Below are 14,505 nucleotides of genomic sequence, written 5' to 3'. Positions count from 1 at the left end.
AAGTGTTGGTGTTAATTTTTAAAACCTTACATGGCTTAGGATCAGATTACCTATGGGACCGTCTCTTGCCTTATTTATTTATTAGATTTGTATCCCATTGACCAGTCAGGGCCCACAGAGTTGGCCTTCTGTCAGCCAGACAATGCCAGCTGGCAGGCTCTAGGGGAAGAGCCTTCTCTGTGGCAGCTCCTGCCCTCTGGAATCAACTCCCCTGGAGATTCCCACAGTTCTCACTCTTCCGGCCTACTGGAAAAGCTTAAAAACATACTCATGACAGCAGGCTTGAGGCTGTTGAGCTTGGTCATTCTGCTCCAGCCTCTTTTAACTTTTTGATTGGTGGAATTACCTGATGACTCAGTGTTGATAAAGAAAATTATGGACTGTGCTGAAGCAGACATGCTGACGTATAAGATAAATAATAAAGAAGATTCTAAGTATAATAAAACTTGGAATACTTTTTATAAGTGGTTAGAAGCAAAGAAAAAATAAAATTGAAATATATATGTATGAAGTAGATGTAAAATAATAAGGAGAAACTTATATAGCTAATTAATGTTTATGAATAAATAATGAACAATTTGATGTATATGAAATGTGTTATTGTACCTTTGATTGATTATAGGTGGCTGAAAATATAACAAACATGTAAATTACCGTAAGTAAATAACCGAAACGATAAGGTTATTTTGTGTTACCATATGTAATAGCCGGTGAATTAATTAATTATTTGTTGTGTTTAATGGATATGTATAAATTGATTAGATAAACGATATCTTTTTTATCTTCTTTATATTTTTCTCTTTTTTCTTTTTGTCCTTTGTCTTTTTTCTCTCTTTTTCCTTTTGTCTTTTTGTATGTTATAATGTATGTTTTCAATGTTATTTATGTTTTGTTTTTAACTCCAATATTTCAATAAAATATTTTTTTTTAAAAAAGGAAGTGTGATTGAGTTGTATGTGAATGCTAATAATGTTTTATGATGTTTTTAGCTGTTTTAATTAACTTTGATTGCTCTTATTGTTCTGTATTATTATGCTGTAAGCCGCCCTGAGTGTCAGGAGAAGGGCGGCCTAGAAATCGAATGAATGAACAAATGAAATGAATGAATCAATGAATGAATGAATAAATAAATAAATAAATTTAAAGACATATTGCTTCAAATTGAGGAAAGGGGCAATTTAGAACACTGGAGCAATAAATAGGGAACAAATATTTATGCATTCTTCTTGATTCCTATTTTGCCCCAATTTTCTCTTTGACAGATTCCCAGACCATAAAGACCACAACCAGGAAAGGCAATTTGGAAGCAAAAGTTATGGTTTCTCAATGGAGAAATATCATTGTTATCATAATCATTATTTTTCCAACAGGGTAGTGTGTTCAGTCACAAATTATGTCCTACCATCTCACATCGTTAGTTTCCCATTCAAATATCCAGCAACAGTGGCAGGAAACTTTAAATAAAAGTTTATGCACGCAGCAATGTCATTGTTAAATTTTCTTCAGAAGACCATCACCTTCTCCCAAAATAGGGATTAAAAGCAGCGCTAAGATAACGTCAGTTACATACCCTGTAAGGACTGAATCCTTCCCGTTTGGTTCTCAAATAGTTGGAGAGGTTTCCATATTTGCAGAATTCAACAATTACCATGAGTGGACCTGGAAAAGAAAAGCCAATGGAGAAAGGAAGGAAGGGAAATGCATAGAAAATGTCAATCCCCCAGGTCATCTTGTTGTTGCTTCTCATCCAAGACGTTTCTTCCGTTCAACTTCTAGAACTGAAGAAACGTCTTGGAATGGAAGCATAACATTTTCAAAAGAAAAAAACCCCCAAGAAGGTCCAATTGCCTTTTCAGAAACAGCATATTTGGAACACAGAAAAAGTTCCGAATTGTATCTGTCTTTCGAAGTGTGGTCAGTTGGTTGAGTTAAATATTACCAATAACAATAATTAGCAGCAATTCTGCAGTGTTTCAGTTTCAATGATTTATTTAAAATGTTTATATAGCGACCGATCTTATGGCAACTGCTGGTAGAACTTTATATCTAAAGGAATTATTTTATTGTTGAATAGAGAGCGGTTCCCAATCTTTCCAGCTTGGCTTGGCCCATCCCACGTGGGAGTGGTCGGTGCACATGCATGTGCACTCACTTGTGTGGGTGGCACGTATGTGCCCTCCATCCATGTGAATGGAGCTTTGCAGGTGAGCAGAGGGTGTTTGTGCTCGCAGGCTTGTGTGAGCAGAGAGGACGCTTGAGCGGAGGATGCTCGTGCTTGTCCACAAAGTTCCACTCGCATGACACAAGTGGCCACTGCTCATTTGAGTGGAGCATCACATGTGCATGCTTGCCCATTACTTCCATCCCAGTTTTGAACAGTCCGCAGCCAGGCAGTGGGTTGTGGTCCGGGTTTTGAGAACCTCTGGAATGGAACACATAACTTTGTAAATCCCCTTCCACCACCATAGTCATGTAGACCAGTGTTTCCCAATCTTGGCAACTTGAAGATATCTGGACTTCGACTCCCAGAATTCCCCAGCCAGCTTGGGAAACACTGATGTAGACAGCTTGAGTTGTGGAAAAGGGCAGCCCGTCATCTTCCAAAAGATGCCCAAGGGAGAACACACAGTTGTTACTGCCAAACAGTGACTGAGAAGAAATTAGTCAATTGCTACATGCCGACCTATTTAACCCCAGACACACCACATAACCAAAATTCACTTCTCCGTCCTCCAGGGTGGAGTAGGCGAAAAACAATCCAGACTCAATTGTGCTGTGATTGCAAAAATTCCTACTCGGCCCCCAGATGGGCGACCCTTTAAGCACACTAGATTGAGCGGAGGGTGGGTGGGTGTCTGCTCTTGCTTGCAGCCAGGCAGAAAAAGGGGAGAGCTGAGTGGCTTGCAGGCCTTTAAAAAGGCCACTCGCTCCCCATGTCGCTTCTGGCCACGTGAGGCCGCATGGAGGATGCTGGGAGTTCTCCCGCTGCCACACGAAACCTCCCAGACAACCAGGAAGTCAATGCCGTGCTGTCTGGCCCCAACTCAAGTTTTGGTCTGGTGTCGAGGGTGCCCAGCCTCTCAATTGTGCTCGCACACAAAGCTCCACTCACCTAAGCAGCAGGCACTTGCGATTGTGTGCAAAGGACACTTGAGTGGAAGACGCTCGTGCTTGTCCAAAAAGTTCCACTCGCATGACACAAGTGCCCGTTGCTCATTTGAATGGAGCATCACACTTTCATGCTTGCACATTATTTCCAGCTCAGTTTTGAACAGGACGCAGCCAGGTAGTGGGTTGTGGTCCGGGGTTTGGGGACCTCTGGAATGAAACACATAACCTTGTAAATCTGCATATAAGTGCAACATTTGACATCAGAACTTGTGATTAATCAAACAAAAGGAATTTTGTACCATTGCTTTTATTTTTCACATTTGCTCCTCAATACTGATGAAGTATATTTACCATTAGGTTTGGTGCAAGCCCCCAGGAGATTTACCACGTTCAGATGGTTTCCGATGTGAATGAGGATCTTCAGTTCTGACATGAGAGCCTTGTGTTCACTTGCAGTAGCTCCCTCTGAAACAAGTCTAGCTTCAGTTATATGTATCAGTATTAGTCTTCCAATCATTCAAAGCTATTTATATTTAAGTTTCAGATGAAAGGACAAAAAAGGGAACTTCTACATTACACAGGGAGAACAATTCATTGTAAACAAAAGAACCCTTTCTTCATGCATCCTGTTTTTAAAGCAGGTCTTTGCAACTACATGCAACCTGTTGAATAAGACCATTTATTTATATGGATATTGTGCTGATACAACAAAGCCTTTTTTTTAAACAAATATTTTACTCTTATATCAGAACCTTACTTACCTTGCACATACTTGGGACTAAGCCCTGTTATGTGAGTAGGGATTTGCTTCTGAAAATAAGAGGACTGCACTAGAAAACCACCATAGCACTGGTAGTTATTTACAGGACAACAGAAATGTTTGGGGGGGGGGATATAAGTAGCCTATAGTGAAGACAAGCTCTTTAACCCAACTAATGAAATTATTGACTTAAAATATATTTGGATTGCTTTTCATAAGTAGAGGTGGATAACCTATATTGACTACCATCAAGTAACTTTTCTAACAGCATCTCAGAACCAAAGTGCTCATGCAGTGCAGCTTTCTGGCCCAATTTGACTGGCAGAAAGGTACAGAGATAGCTTCACCCACTTCTGGTTCTGATTCTGAACCTAGATACTACATTTACTTGTTACTTAAGTGCAGATTTTGGACTTGACTCTCTACATGACCTTTTTCAACTCTATTAAGATAGTAATTAGTATTACCAATTTGTATTAATACATTTTGTAACAATAACAGCGGTAATACAATCAAACATGATTATTTTTTCACAAAGAAGCACTTAAAACTCCCAGAAAATTTAGAAATACCACAGCAAAGAGAAAAGTAACCATCTGCTGACTTTATCTACAGTAGCAATAACACCTTTCTGATTTCAGTGGAACAGCAATGATTTCTGTACAGAGGAGAGAGAATATCTTTAAGACCAGACTCCAATTACTAAAAGGCCCTCATTCTGTTGTAATAGCTATTACTCAATGCTTAGCCCTTTGAAATATTTTCCTTGATTTTCCCTACCCTAATTCACATTGAGGTTAGTTTTAGAATCCCGCCAGAGAATTAAAATAAATAGAGATGTAAAAGCTGCAATTTAAAATGTTAATTTAATTAGAAAAAGCTGTTAGTACTTTCAAGTGCCTGAAGCCTTTTTATGAAATGAGATTCTATCAATATTCCATTATAGTACTTAGGGCTGAAGACATTAATCAGTTGCATTAACAGCTAAGCTACAAATAAGATATTCTGTTCTGTTAATTAAAATATTAAAATCTCTTGTCTCCAACCATCCTTTTTTCACATTTCATTGTTTTTACTTTTAACCTGCCAACCATTATTTCTGGTAGTTTTGGTTTTTTATGGAATGGTAGTTTTTATATGAAATGTCTGCTAAAATTCTCATTTGTTTGTTAGATTTCTAGATTTTTATCCTTATCTCACTGGAGACAGCCACATATTCTTTTAGTCCAGTAAGATCAGGTTTGTGACTTCTCTTGATCAAAGTACTGTTGAATATCCAAGAAGTGAGGAACAAATCATGGGAAAATTGTCTTCCAGAGACAATTAGTAGCTTGATGGATATTTCCAGATTGAGCACCAATATTCTCATAGTTATAGAATCCATTTATTTTGCCTACCTTTCAGCATCTTAACTGCCACGGTTTCACAGCTGTTGCTTTTGTTAATTCCAAATGCGGAGGCTTCCATTACTTTCCCAAAAGCCCCATGGCCCAGGACTTTACCTGGGGGGAAAAAAAGCAAAAGGAAGGTGGCGCAAAGCAGGGTTTAGAAAAAAACCAGAGTGCAACTGGAGGAATTTATATAACTATTCACAATGACTTGAATGAGACTCAAAACAGGAAATCAAGACAACAAAGAAATAAAGGTATGAAAAGGAAGAGGAAATAATGCCATTTTCACCATCTACAGGTGCTGCTGCCTTTTCACAGTAAGGATAAGGAGAGCAAGTGAGAAAGAGGCAGTGTCAACAAAGCAAAGGAAGGAAATCGCTAGCTGAAGCGGGGCCTGGATGGGTGCCAACAGACTCAAACTCAACCCTGATAAGACGGAGTGGCTGTGGGTTTTGCCTCCCAAGGACAATCCTACCTGTCCGTCCATCACCCTGGGGGGGGGATTATTGATCCCCTTGGAGAGGGTCCGCAACTTGGGCGTCCTCCTCGATCCACAGCTCACATTACAGAAACATCTTTCAGCTGTGGCAAGGGGGACGTTTGCCCAGGTTCGCCTGGTGCACCAGTTTCAGCCCTATTTGGACCGGGACTCACTGCTCACAGTCACTCATGCCCTCATCACCTCGAGGTTCGACTACTGTAATGCTCTCTACATGGGGCTACCTTTGAAAAGTGTTTGGAAACTTCAGATTGTGCAGAATGCAGCTGCGAGAGCAATCATGGGCTTCCCTAGGTTTGCCCATGTCACACCAACACTCCGCAGCCTGCATTGGTTGCCGATCAATTTCCGGTCACAATTCAAAGTGTTGGTTATGACCTTTAAAGCCCTTCATGGCACTGGACTAGAATATCTCCGAGACCGCCTCCTGCCGCACAAATCCCAGCGACCGATTAGGTCCCACAGAGTGGGCCTTCTCCGGGTCCCGTCAACTAAACAATGTCGGTTGGCGGGCCCCAGGGGAAGAGCCTTCTCTGTGGCGGCCCCGACTCTCTGGGACCAGCTCCCCCCAGAGATTAGAACTGCCCCTCCTTGCCTTTCATAAACTCCTTAAAACCCACCTTTGTCATCAGGCATGGGGGGACTGAAATATCTCCCCTGGGCCTATACAATTTATGTATGGTATGCTTGTATGTATGTCTGCTTAATAATGGGGTTTTTAAAATATCTTAAATTGTAAATTATTAGATTTGTTATGAACTGTTTTTATTCTGTTGTGAGCCGCCCCGAGTCTACGGAGAGGGGCGGCATACAAATCTAATAAACATAAACATAAACATGTCAAGTCTTGCTTTTGAAAAGAAAATACCAGAAAAGTGAGGGCATTAGACTGGAAATGATGGCACTTCAATAACTGCCATATCCACTGTCCATAAGCAGTAGAGTCGATAGCAATAGCATTTAGACATATATACCACTTCATGGTGATTTTATAGCCCTCTGTAAATGGTTTACATAATCAGCATATTGCCCCCAACAATTTGGGTCCTCATTTTATCCACCTCGGAGAGATGGAAGGCTGAGTCAACCTCAAGCTGATGGTGAGAGTTGAACCGCTGAATTCTAGCTAGCGGTTAGCTGAAGTAGCCTGTAGTGCTGTACTCTAACCACTGCACCACCCCGGCTCATATGCATACTGCAATCCAGAACATCGTGAATGGTTGTGTTGGGGCAGTGGTCCCCAAACGTGGCAACTTTAAGACCTGTGGACTTCAACTCCCAGAATTCTCCAGCCAACATATCTGGCTGGAGAATTCTGGGAGTTTAAGTTCACAAGTCTTAAAGTTGCAGAGCTTGAAGACCTCTGTGTTGGGGCAACAAAAACTGTAGGTCCTATGAGGTGCGGTTACAGTACAGCTCAACTTGCGGTACATACCCTTATCAGCAATCAGAGCCCCCATGATTGCTAGAAAGTGTTTACAACTATTCCTCTCTCACCAGCAAAGCCAAAGTTTTTGTGTACCTAATCGAAGTCTCTCCCGAGGAAATTCCCATTTGTTGGAATCATAGGTCAGGTATTCACACTGTTCCTCCAAAGGCACTTCGTTTGGATTCATGATAATGGAAAGGTAGCCTGTCTTGATATCAGCATGAGCAGGCTGCAACACAAGAGAAAGATTGTGAAGGACTAGATTGTAGACATTTTGCAAAGGGCATGTGACTTTGTTTAGTTTTCTTTGAATCCTTGACACTGGCTCTGCTTGTCTTAGCAAAAAGAAAAATGTTTCTGACAGCCAGTCACTCTGTATAACATCTGCTAGAAACTGATTCATTGTGAGAGACTTTTTCCTATTAAGTATGCTACACTTTATTTACAAACAAACAAACAAACAAACAAACAAACATAATAATTAATAATTAATAATTTATTGGATTTGTATGCCGCCCCTCTCTGTAGACTCGGGGCGGCTAACAACAATGATAAAAACAGCATGTGACAATCCAATAATAAAACAGCTAAAAACCCTTATTTATAAAAACCAAACATACACACAAACATACCATGCATAACTTGTAATGGCCTAGGGGGAAGGAATATCTCAACTCCCCCATGCCTGGCGGTATAAATGGGTCTTGAGTAGTTTACAAAAGACAGGGAGGGTGTGGGAAATTCTAATCTCCGGGGGGGAGTTGGTTCCAGAGGGCCGGGGCCGCCACAGAGAAGGCTCTTGCCCTGAGGCCCGCCAAACGACATTGTTTAGTCGACGGGACCCGGAGAAGGCCAACATCATGAGTAAATGATAGAATAGGGTGTATTTGGTTCTTTGGTTCTTTTCCACAACAAGGCCAACATTATTCAATCATGGCTGCCAGGAATTTTTTTTTCCTGATAAAAAGCAGTTACTTTTTGCCTGAAGCATGACAGCATTCAAATCCAATTACGGTAAATAAAATAAATAAACAAATAAATACTGGAATCCTATATTATCTTCTCCAACAAGATGCCTTTCAGATGTACCTGCTTACATTTCCCATTTAAGAATAATAAAATATTCATCTGATGTGAAGGTTGGAGCTGTTTATGATTCTGTTTTATACTACACGAAATCAAACTTGTGAGATGGAAGATGGAAAAGAAGCCTTACTCTCTTGATATTACAGAAGATGAGGATCAAGAGAATCCAGAAGAAGATGGCAATAACCCCAGTTCCGATTAAGATTACGATTTCCACATTGGTCCTGTCATCTGAGCCTATAGATGAGGAAGAACATGAACAAAAAAAAATAGATCGATTATAAATAAAAAATCAAGGATCTACACAGAGAAAGCCAACACAGAGAAAGAGACAAGGATGAATTGTTGGGAATTTTCTATATTTTATTTTGATTGGGCAAATTTAGGATATAAAGGATGGAGAATGAAATTTGTTTTACTGCCCCAGTATGGCAAAAGGCCTTCCTTCCTTCCAAATCTTTCTTCTTCTGCTGCTTTATTTCCAAATACATCAATATCTCTATAAAATCAGAGGACTAACATTAGTAATGGTACCTTCTACAGAAACACTGGCAGAGGAATTCACACAACCTTTGGCATTGCAGACACTGCATAAGTAAAGACCAGCATCTTCTTCTCTCACCCTTTGAATACTAAGCCTCTGATTGGAGTCTGCCAAGTCAATCCCTGAAACATGGAAGGAAAAGAAAGGTTTTCAGCTATGAATAATAAATCGACATGACAGTCCTTTTTTACCTTCATTTGTACTATTTCAAGCAGCTGATTCTAAGCACCAGTGCCCATCATTGGGCCATTATTGGCTTCTTTATTTATCAAGTTTACATAGCTGCCAATCTCATGAATATGACTTCGGGTGACATACAATAAAAAGTAAAAAATTGAAACATAAGTATACACGAGAGCATGAGAGGGTATCCTCAAGGTCCTACATGAAACATGCTATATTCTTCGGTGTATAAGACGCACCTTTTTCCTCCCTAAAAGAGGCTGATAATTTGGGTGCGTCTTATACTCTGAATGTAGATTTTTTCCCCCAGCCCTAACTAGCTGCTAACGATCTTTCCAGCTCTTACCCTGGAGGCTCTTTCATTGTTTCTCTCTGCTAAGAATGTTTTCCAAGCCCTAAATCTTTGTGGGGGTTTTCATTACTCTAACTTGCTCCGAGTAAGTTTTTTTCCAGTCCTAACCAGTTTTCCAGTTTCCAAACCCCGCCTTTGATTTTTTTTCATTCTCTATTTGCTCCAAATGCTTCTTTCCAGCCCCAACCAGGTGCTAACAATGTTCCCAGCTTTTACCCACTTGAAAGCTCTTTCATTGTTACTGTCTGCCAAGAATGTATTCCAAACCCTGTATTTGTAGGGGTTTTTTTTTTCATTGCTTTACTTGCTCCAGATATTTCTTGATTGAATAAAATAAATAACCTAAAAAAACAACCACTTTTACCCAGGTTTGGGAAACACTGCAACTGTGTGTTTGGGAGGTAACCACAACATGAGTAACTGAGATAAAACCTTATTATCATTTGTAGTAATATCATAGTAATAGTAGCAATAGTATTATCCTAATAATTAGTACTTGGACAGTTTTAAAACCATATGTTCCCATATTAAAGTAATATCTACATCCAAATACATCCAAATTGATGGATACTAGTGTTTTATAGATAAACACTAGTATCCATCAATTTGGATGTAGTCAGGAAACAATCCACATAGAAGATAGCATGCTTTTCCAAAGTAATAGTAACATAGATGTAATAGTAACATAGGTGTAATAAATTACATTCATAATGTGAGAGTCAATTCTCAGCGGAAAACAAGCTGAAAAAACTGCCAAAGCAAAAATAAACGGAATCTGGATCTTGCATCCAAAAGAGGATTTTTTTCCAAGCTTGGTGCAAATCTATTTTCTGTTTTCCTTAATATTAATTTAATTTAGACCTCGTACCCTAAAAGTACCAGGTTGCGTGCATGCTGCTTTTATGCAGGCAAATCGTTTATTTGGATTGCTGCCCATATTTGAAGCATGGACATTAATGTGTTTGTGGGAAAGGGAAGGTTCAAAGAAACCAAAGGAATAAATTTTGAGTTATCCGTGGGTTGCTGGAAGGTATACACACACTCTTTATAATAATTTAGATTTTTTTCCCTATATTTTCAGATTCTATGTACTAATTAAAGATATTTTTTCTTATACATTGTTGCATAAACCTACAGGTATATGTGAGCTGCTCCAAGTCTCCAGAGAGGGGCGGCATACAAATCTAATTAATAAGTAAGTACCGGTAAGTAAGTAAGTAAGTAAGTAAGTAAGTAAGTAAGTAAGTAAGTAAGTAAGTAAGTAAGTAAGTAAGTAAGTAAGTAAATAAACTATTTTGAGGATATACTATAGCACCAGGTGTCTTTCCTTCCTTCCTTCCTTCCTTCCTTCCTTCCTTCCTTCCTTCCTTCCTTCCTTCCTTCCTTCCTTCCTTCCTTCCTCCCTCCCTCCCTCCCTCCCTCCCTCCCTCCTACCCACCTGTCTTGAATAGTTTGAAACTTTTAAGCTTCCGCACTTCTAGTCATAGCTGTGCAAGTATTCTATCCACGAATGTCCCATTCCTTAAACCCATAAAATGAACCAGCCTTACCTGAGACTTCTTCAACCAGCTTTTCATCTTTATACCAGTTTATGTTTGGAATGTGTACACCGTCCACTTTGCAGCGCATCTCTATGGAATCACTCACATTCACCAGGATGTTTGACAGGTTTTGTTTCAACCTGGGCATCTCTAAAGCTGAAGCAATGATATCAAGAGAAAAAAAAGATGAAATGCAAGAAATGTGAGAATAAAGAACAGGTACCCTGTATGGTGGGAGCTGAGCACTTCCTTAAAGACGGCATGATACAAACAGCATCAAAAGTAGAAAATAAAAAATTGCTATTAATCCATAAAGCATTTGTGCCATTTCTAGTATACTATGTGATAAAAAAGAGGCCAATTAAAATAACTTTCAGATGATCAAGATCTTAATTTACTTTGAAACCTTCCTGAACATTATAACAGGCTGGATTCTTCTAATAATCTGTATACTGGTAGCATTCCCCCCCACAACAACTGGAATATCTGACTTATTGCAATTATCCATGCATCCTGACACTGTTTCAATCTCAATATGTAATTTTTCTTCTCCAAACACTTCAGTGATTGCTTTTTTGGTGATTGTAATTTCTGAGCACAACTGGTTTATGTTGCTTCAATCTAGTAGTAACATAGGAAATAGTAAAGTGAACACAAGAACAAGGGGACAAAATCTGAGGTTAGTTGGGGGAAAGATCAGAAGCAACATGAGAAAATATTATTTTATTGAAAGAGCAGTAGATGCTTGGAACAAACTTTCAGCAGACGTGGTAGATAAATCCACAGTAACTGAATTTAAACATGCCTGGGATAAACATATATCCACCCTAAGATAAAATACAGGAAATAGTATAAGGGCAGACTAGATGGACCATGAGGTCTTTTTCTGCTGTCAATCTTCTATGCTTCTATGTTTCTGTGTTACATTATAATTATTATCAAGTCAACTGGCAAGAAACTAGAACCTGTTTTACATTGTCTCCCCTTATGCCCTTTTTTATTCAATTTTGCAGACAGGTTCTTTTTTCATTGTGCATCTACCCATCTACATAAATATTAAACATGATACAATATCATTTCTAAAACTGCACTCCTGTTCAGTTGAAGTAAACTAAAAAAGCAACATGAATGGATAGAGGAAAATTAAAGAGTCATTGGATTCTACTGCATGCCTAAGTCTCTATTACCCAGCTTTAAAGAAAAGTGACATAAAATGGCAATTTCTTCTCCCCCCTATAATTACTGCCCTATAGATAACCTGTAGCATGTACACATGCTATAATTACAAATGTTGAAATACATGCTACATATTTCTCTCACACACATGGATAGCATCCATTAAGGATAATACAACATTAGCTTCCTTTATAAACTTTGCAAATATTGCTTTCATTGTTGGTGATTTCGTAATATATCTGTTAACTCACATCTTCTAAATTTATATTTTCTAAATGTATATTTTCTCCAGGTTTTTGTCCTTCAGTTAGGATTGTTAACCAACTAGGAATTATGATTTTGTGAAGCAAAAACTCTGGTTTACCACTAACATTGTCAATGAAGTTATTGTGCTTTAACTAAGCAGGTAAATGTGTTAGCATTGTGCTAGTGTTAAAGGAAAATATACACTTGTTCACAATTCTCCATAAAAAAAATAAGGGCATAGGTGAACTTCTATTTATGAAATAATATTTGAATAAGAAATTTAAGAAATTTATTATCAAACAAGTCTCCTCAGAATAATCTGAATCCAAATGCCTGCCAGTGAATTTTGGGAAATGGTGTAACTCTGGTCATTTAAGATCACATCAACTCAAAAAAGCACCAGACCTGATTTGAAATAATGAAGGAGACATATTCTGTACTTGGACAGCGTTTTATTTGATATTTCAGCCATTACTTTTTTTCCTCAGCATATCTACTGCTATGAGGGCTCAGATTATTTTCATCAAAGAAATCCAGTTCCATCTGCCTCAATTCTCTAAGAATCATCTATGTTCCATAAAGAAGTACTTGGACAGAGAAATCTAACTCAAAAAATTAACTTCTGGTCATTTCAATCCAGAATGTATCTGATTGGTTAAAATTCTTCACAGTGTTACCCTTGTTTTGCATTAGCCAATTAACTTCTGGTCATTTCAATCCAGAATGAATCTGATTGGTTAAAATTCTTCACAGTGTTACCCTCGTTTTGCATTAGCCAATCATGCACGTTTCAGTGCATCTTTCAGCACAACAAGGCCTTTCCTACCAAATTGACTTTCTCAATGGTCCTTACCATGCACAGAGATATATCTTTTGTGGCAATGCTTTTCATTGTTTTCTCTGTTTTGCACTTCACATACATAGTCTCCTTCATCTTCAAGAGAGATACTTGGGATGGTGAGAGTCAAAGCAGCATAATTGGAGTTAGGTTTGAAATTCAATTCGCCCTGCAGCTTCATTGCATAATGGTGGACATTCTTGCAATCCAGGACTAGAGGGTTGCCCTCTTCATAATTTAATCTTGAGAGGTTGAGCCGGTACCACTGCAGGTTTTCATAGGTATAGTTATCGGCATTGCAACTTAGTCTGACATCTTGTCCCTCAATGGGCTCCTCAGAAGGCTCGGACTCAATTTCAAATCCATTTGGGATGGCTGTCAAGAAAGCAAGAAAAACAAACAAACATTCAACCACTAAAACAGATGTGGTTTTACTATTGCAGAAATGCCTGTTTCCAATTCTGCTCATGTAATACTACTGCCCTTATTTACTTTGGGCAACATGTTTTACAATTGTAGCAAATCACTTAGCATTTTACACATTTATTTTAATACACAACCAACCAAAGAACTCTGAAATTTGGGCCTCAAATATTCTGGTTACACTGTGGCTTTGCACACACACACACACACACACACACACACACACACACACACACACAATTGTGGAGTCCTCGGTGCTCTGTGAACTTGGTTGTCCATTTGCAGACATTTCATTATTCAAGCAGATAACATTGTTAATGCTAGTAAGTGTAGAGTTTGCTTGCTATACAGTAGCTTGGTCTGCCGGTGTTGGTGGAGGTGTGTTTTTCTCCTTGGTTATTAGGGTATTATTTTCTATTTAATTTTTTTGTATGGTGTTAATCCCACTTTATCTAGATATTAGGGAACAAAACCCACACTCATTAGCACTGATAATTTTTCTCAGGTAATTAGATGTTTACAAACAAAGAGCCAAGCTCACAAAATACCAAGGACTCTGCAGTTCAACCCTGAGCTATATATACTGTGTATATAATCTCATCTGTTGGAAAGACAGAATTAAAATAAATGATCCATAAACAACTCTAATCCAGGCAATGATAAAGGAATTACTATGATTATATAACTATATCTTCACGTTGAAATAATGTCAGGTTTTGTGTTACTAGACGGAATAGTTCTGATTAAAATGAAGTCCTACTATTTCATTGACTAAATTCAAATAACATGCTTATCTCAAATCCTAATGATCAAAACACAGTGATTATGTTCATGTAAATACTCCATGCCCAAATTTCAGTTATGGCTTAAGCCTTAACATGATGGAATGCTCTGTTAACACAATGGTTAAATTGCACTCTGAAACA

General features: G+C 38.6%; 1 protein-coding gene across 1 annotated transcript in view; it reads right to left on the bottom strand.

Annotated features, from left to right (window-relative positions):
- Window positions 1-14,505, bottom strand: part of FLT4 (fms related receptor tyrosine kinase 4) — a 147,021-nt gene that overhangs the window by 34,282 nt on the left and 98,234 nt on the right. Inside the window, 8 exon segments of the mRNA XM_070739087.1 lie at window positions 1,571-1,659; window positions 3,463-3,576; window positions 5,269-5,373; window positions 7,284-7,419; window positions 8,407-8,513; window positions 8,811-8,942; window positions 10,906-11,052; window positions 13,172-13,531. Coding sequence (XP_070595188.1) covers window positions 1,571-1,659; window positions 3,463-3,576; window positions 5,269-5,373; window positions 7,284-7,419; window positions 8,407-8,513; window positions 8,811-8,942; window positions 10,906-11,052; window positions 13,172-13,531 — 1,190 coding nt within the window.

The sequence above is a fragment of the Erythrolamprus reginae genome, chromosome 2 (assembly GCF_031021105.1).
Source record: "Erythrolamprus reginae isolate rEryReg1 chromosome 2, rEryReg1.hap1, whole genome shotgun sequence".
NCBI lineage: Eukaryota > Metazoa > Chordata > Lepidosauria > Squamata > Dipsadidae > Erythrolamprus > Erythrolamprus reginae.
The sequence above is the reverse complement of the archived record's forward strand: the minus strand, read 5'-3'. Positions and strand labels throughout refer to the sequence as shown.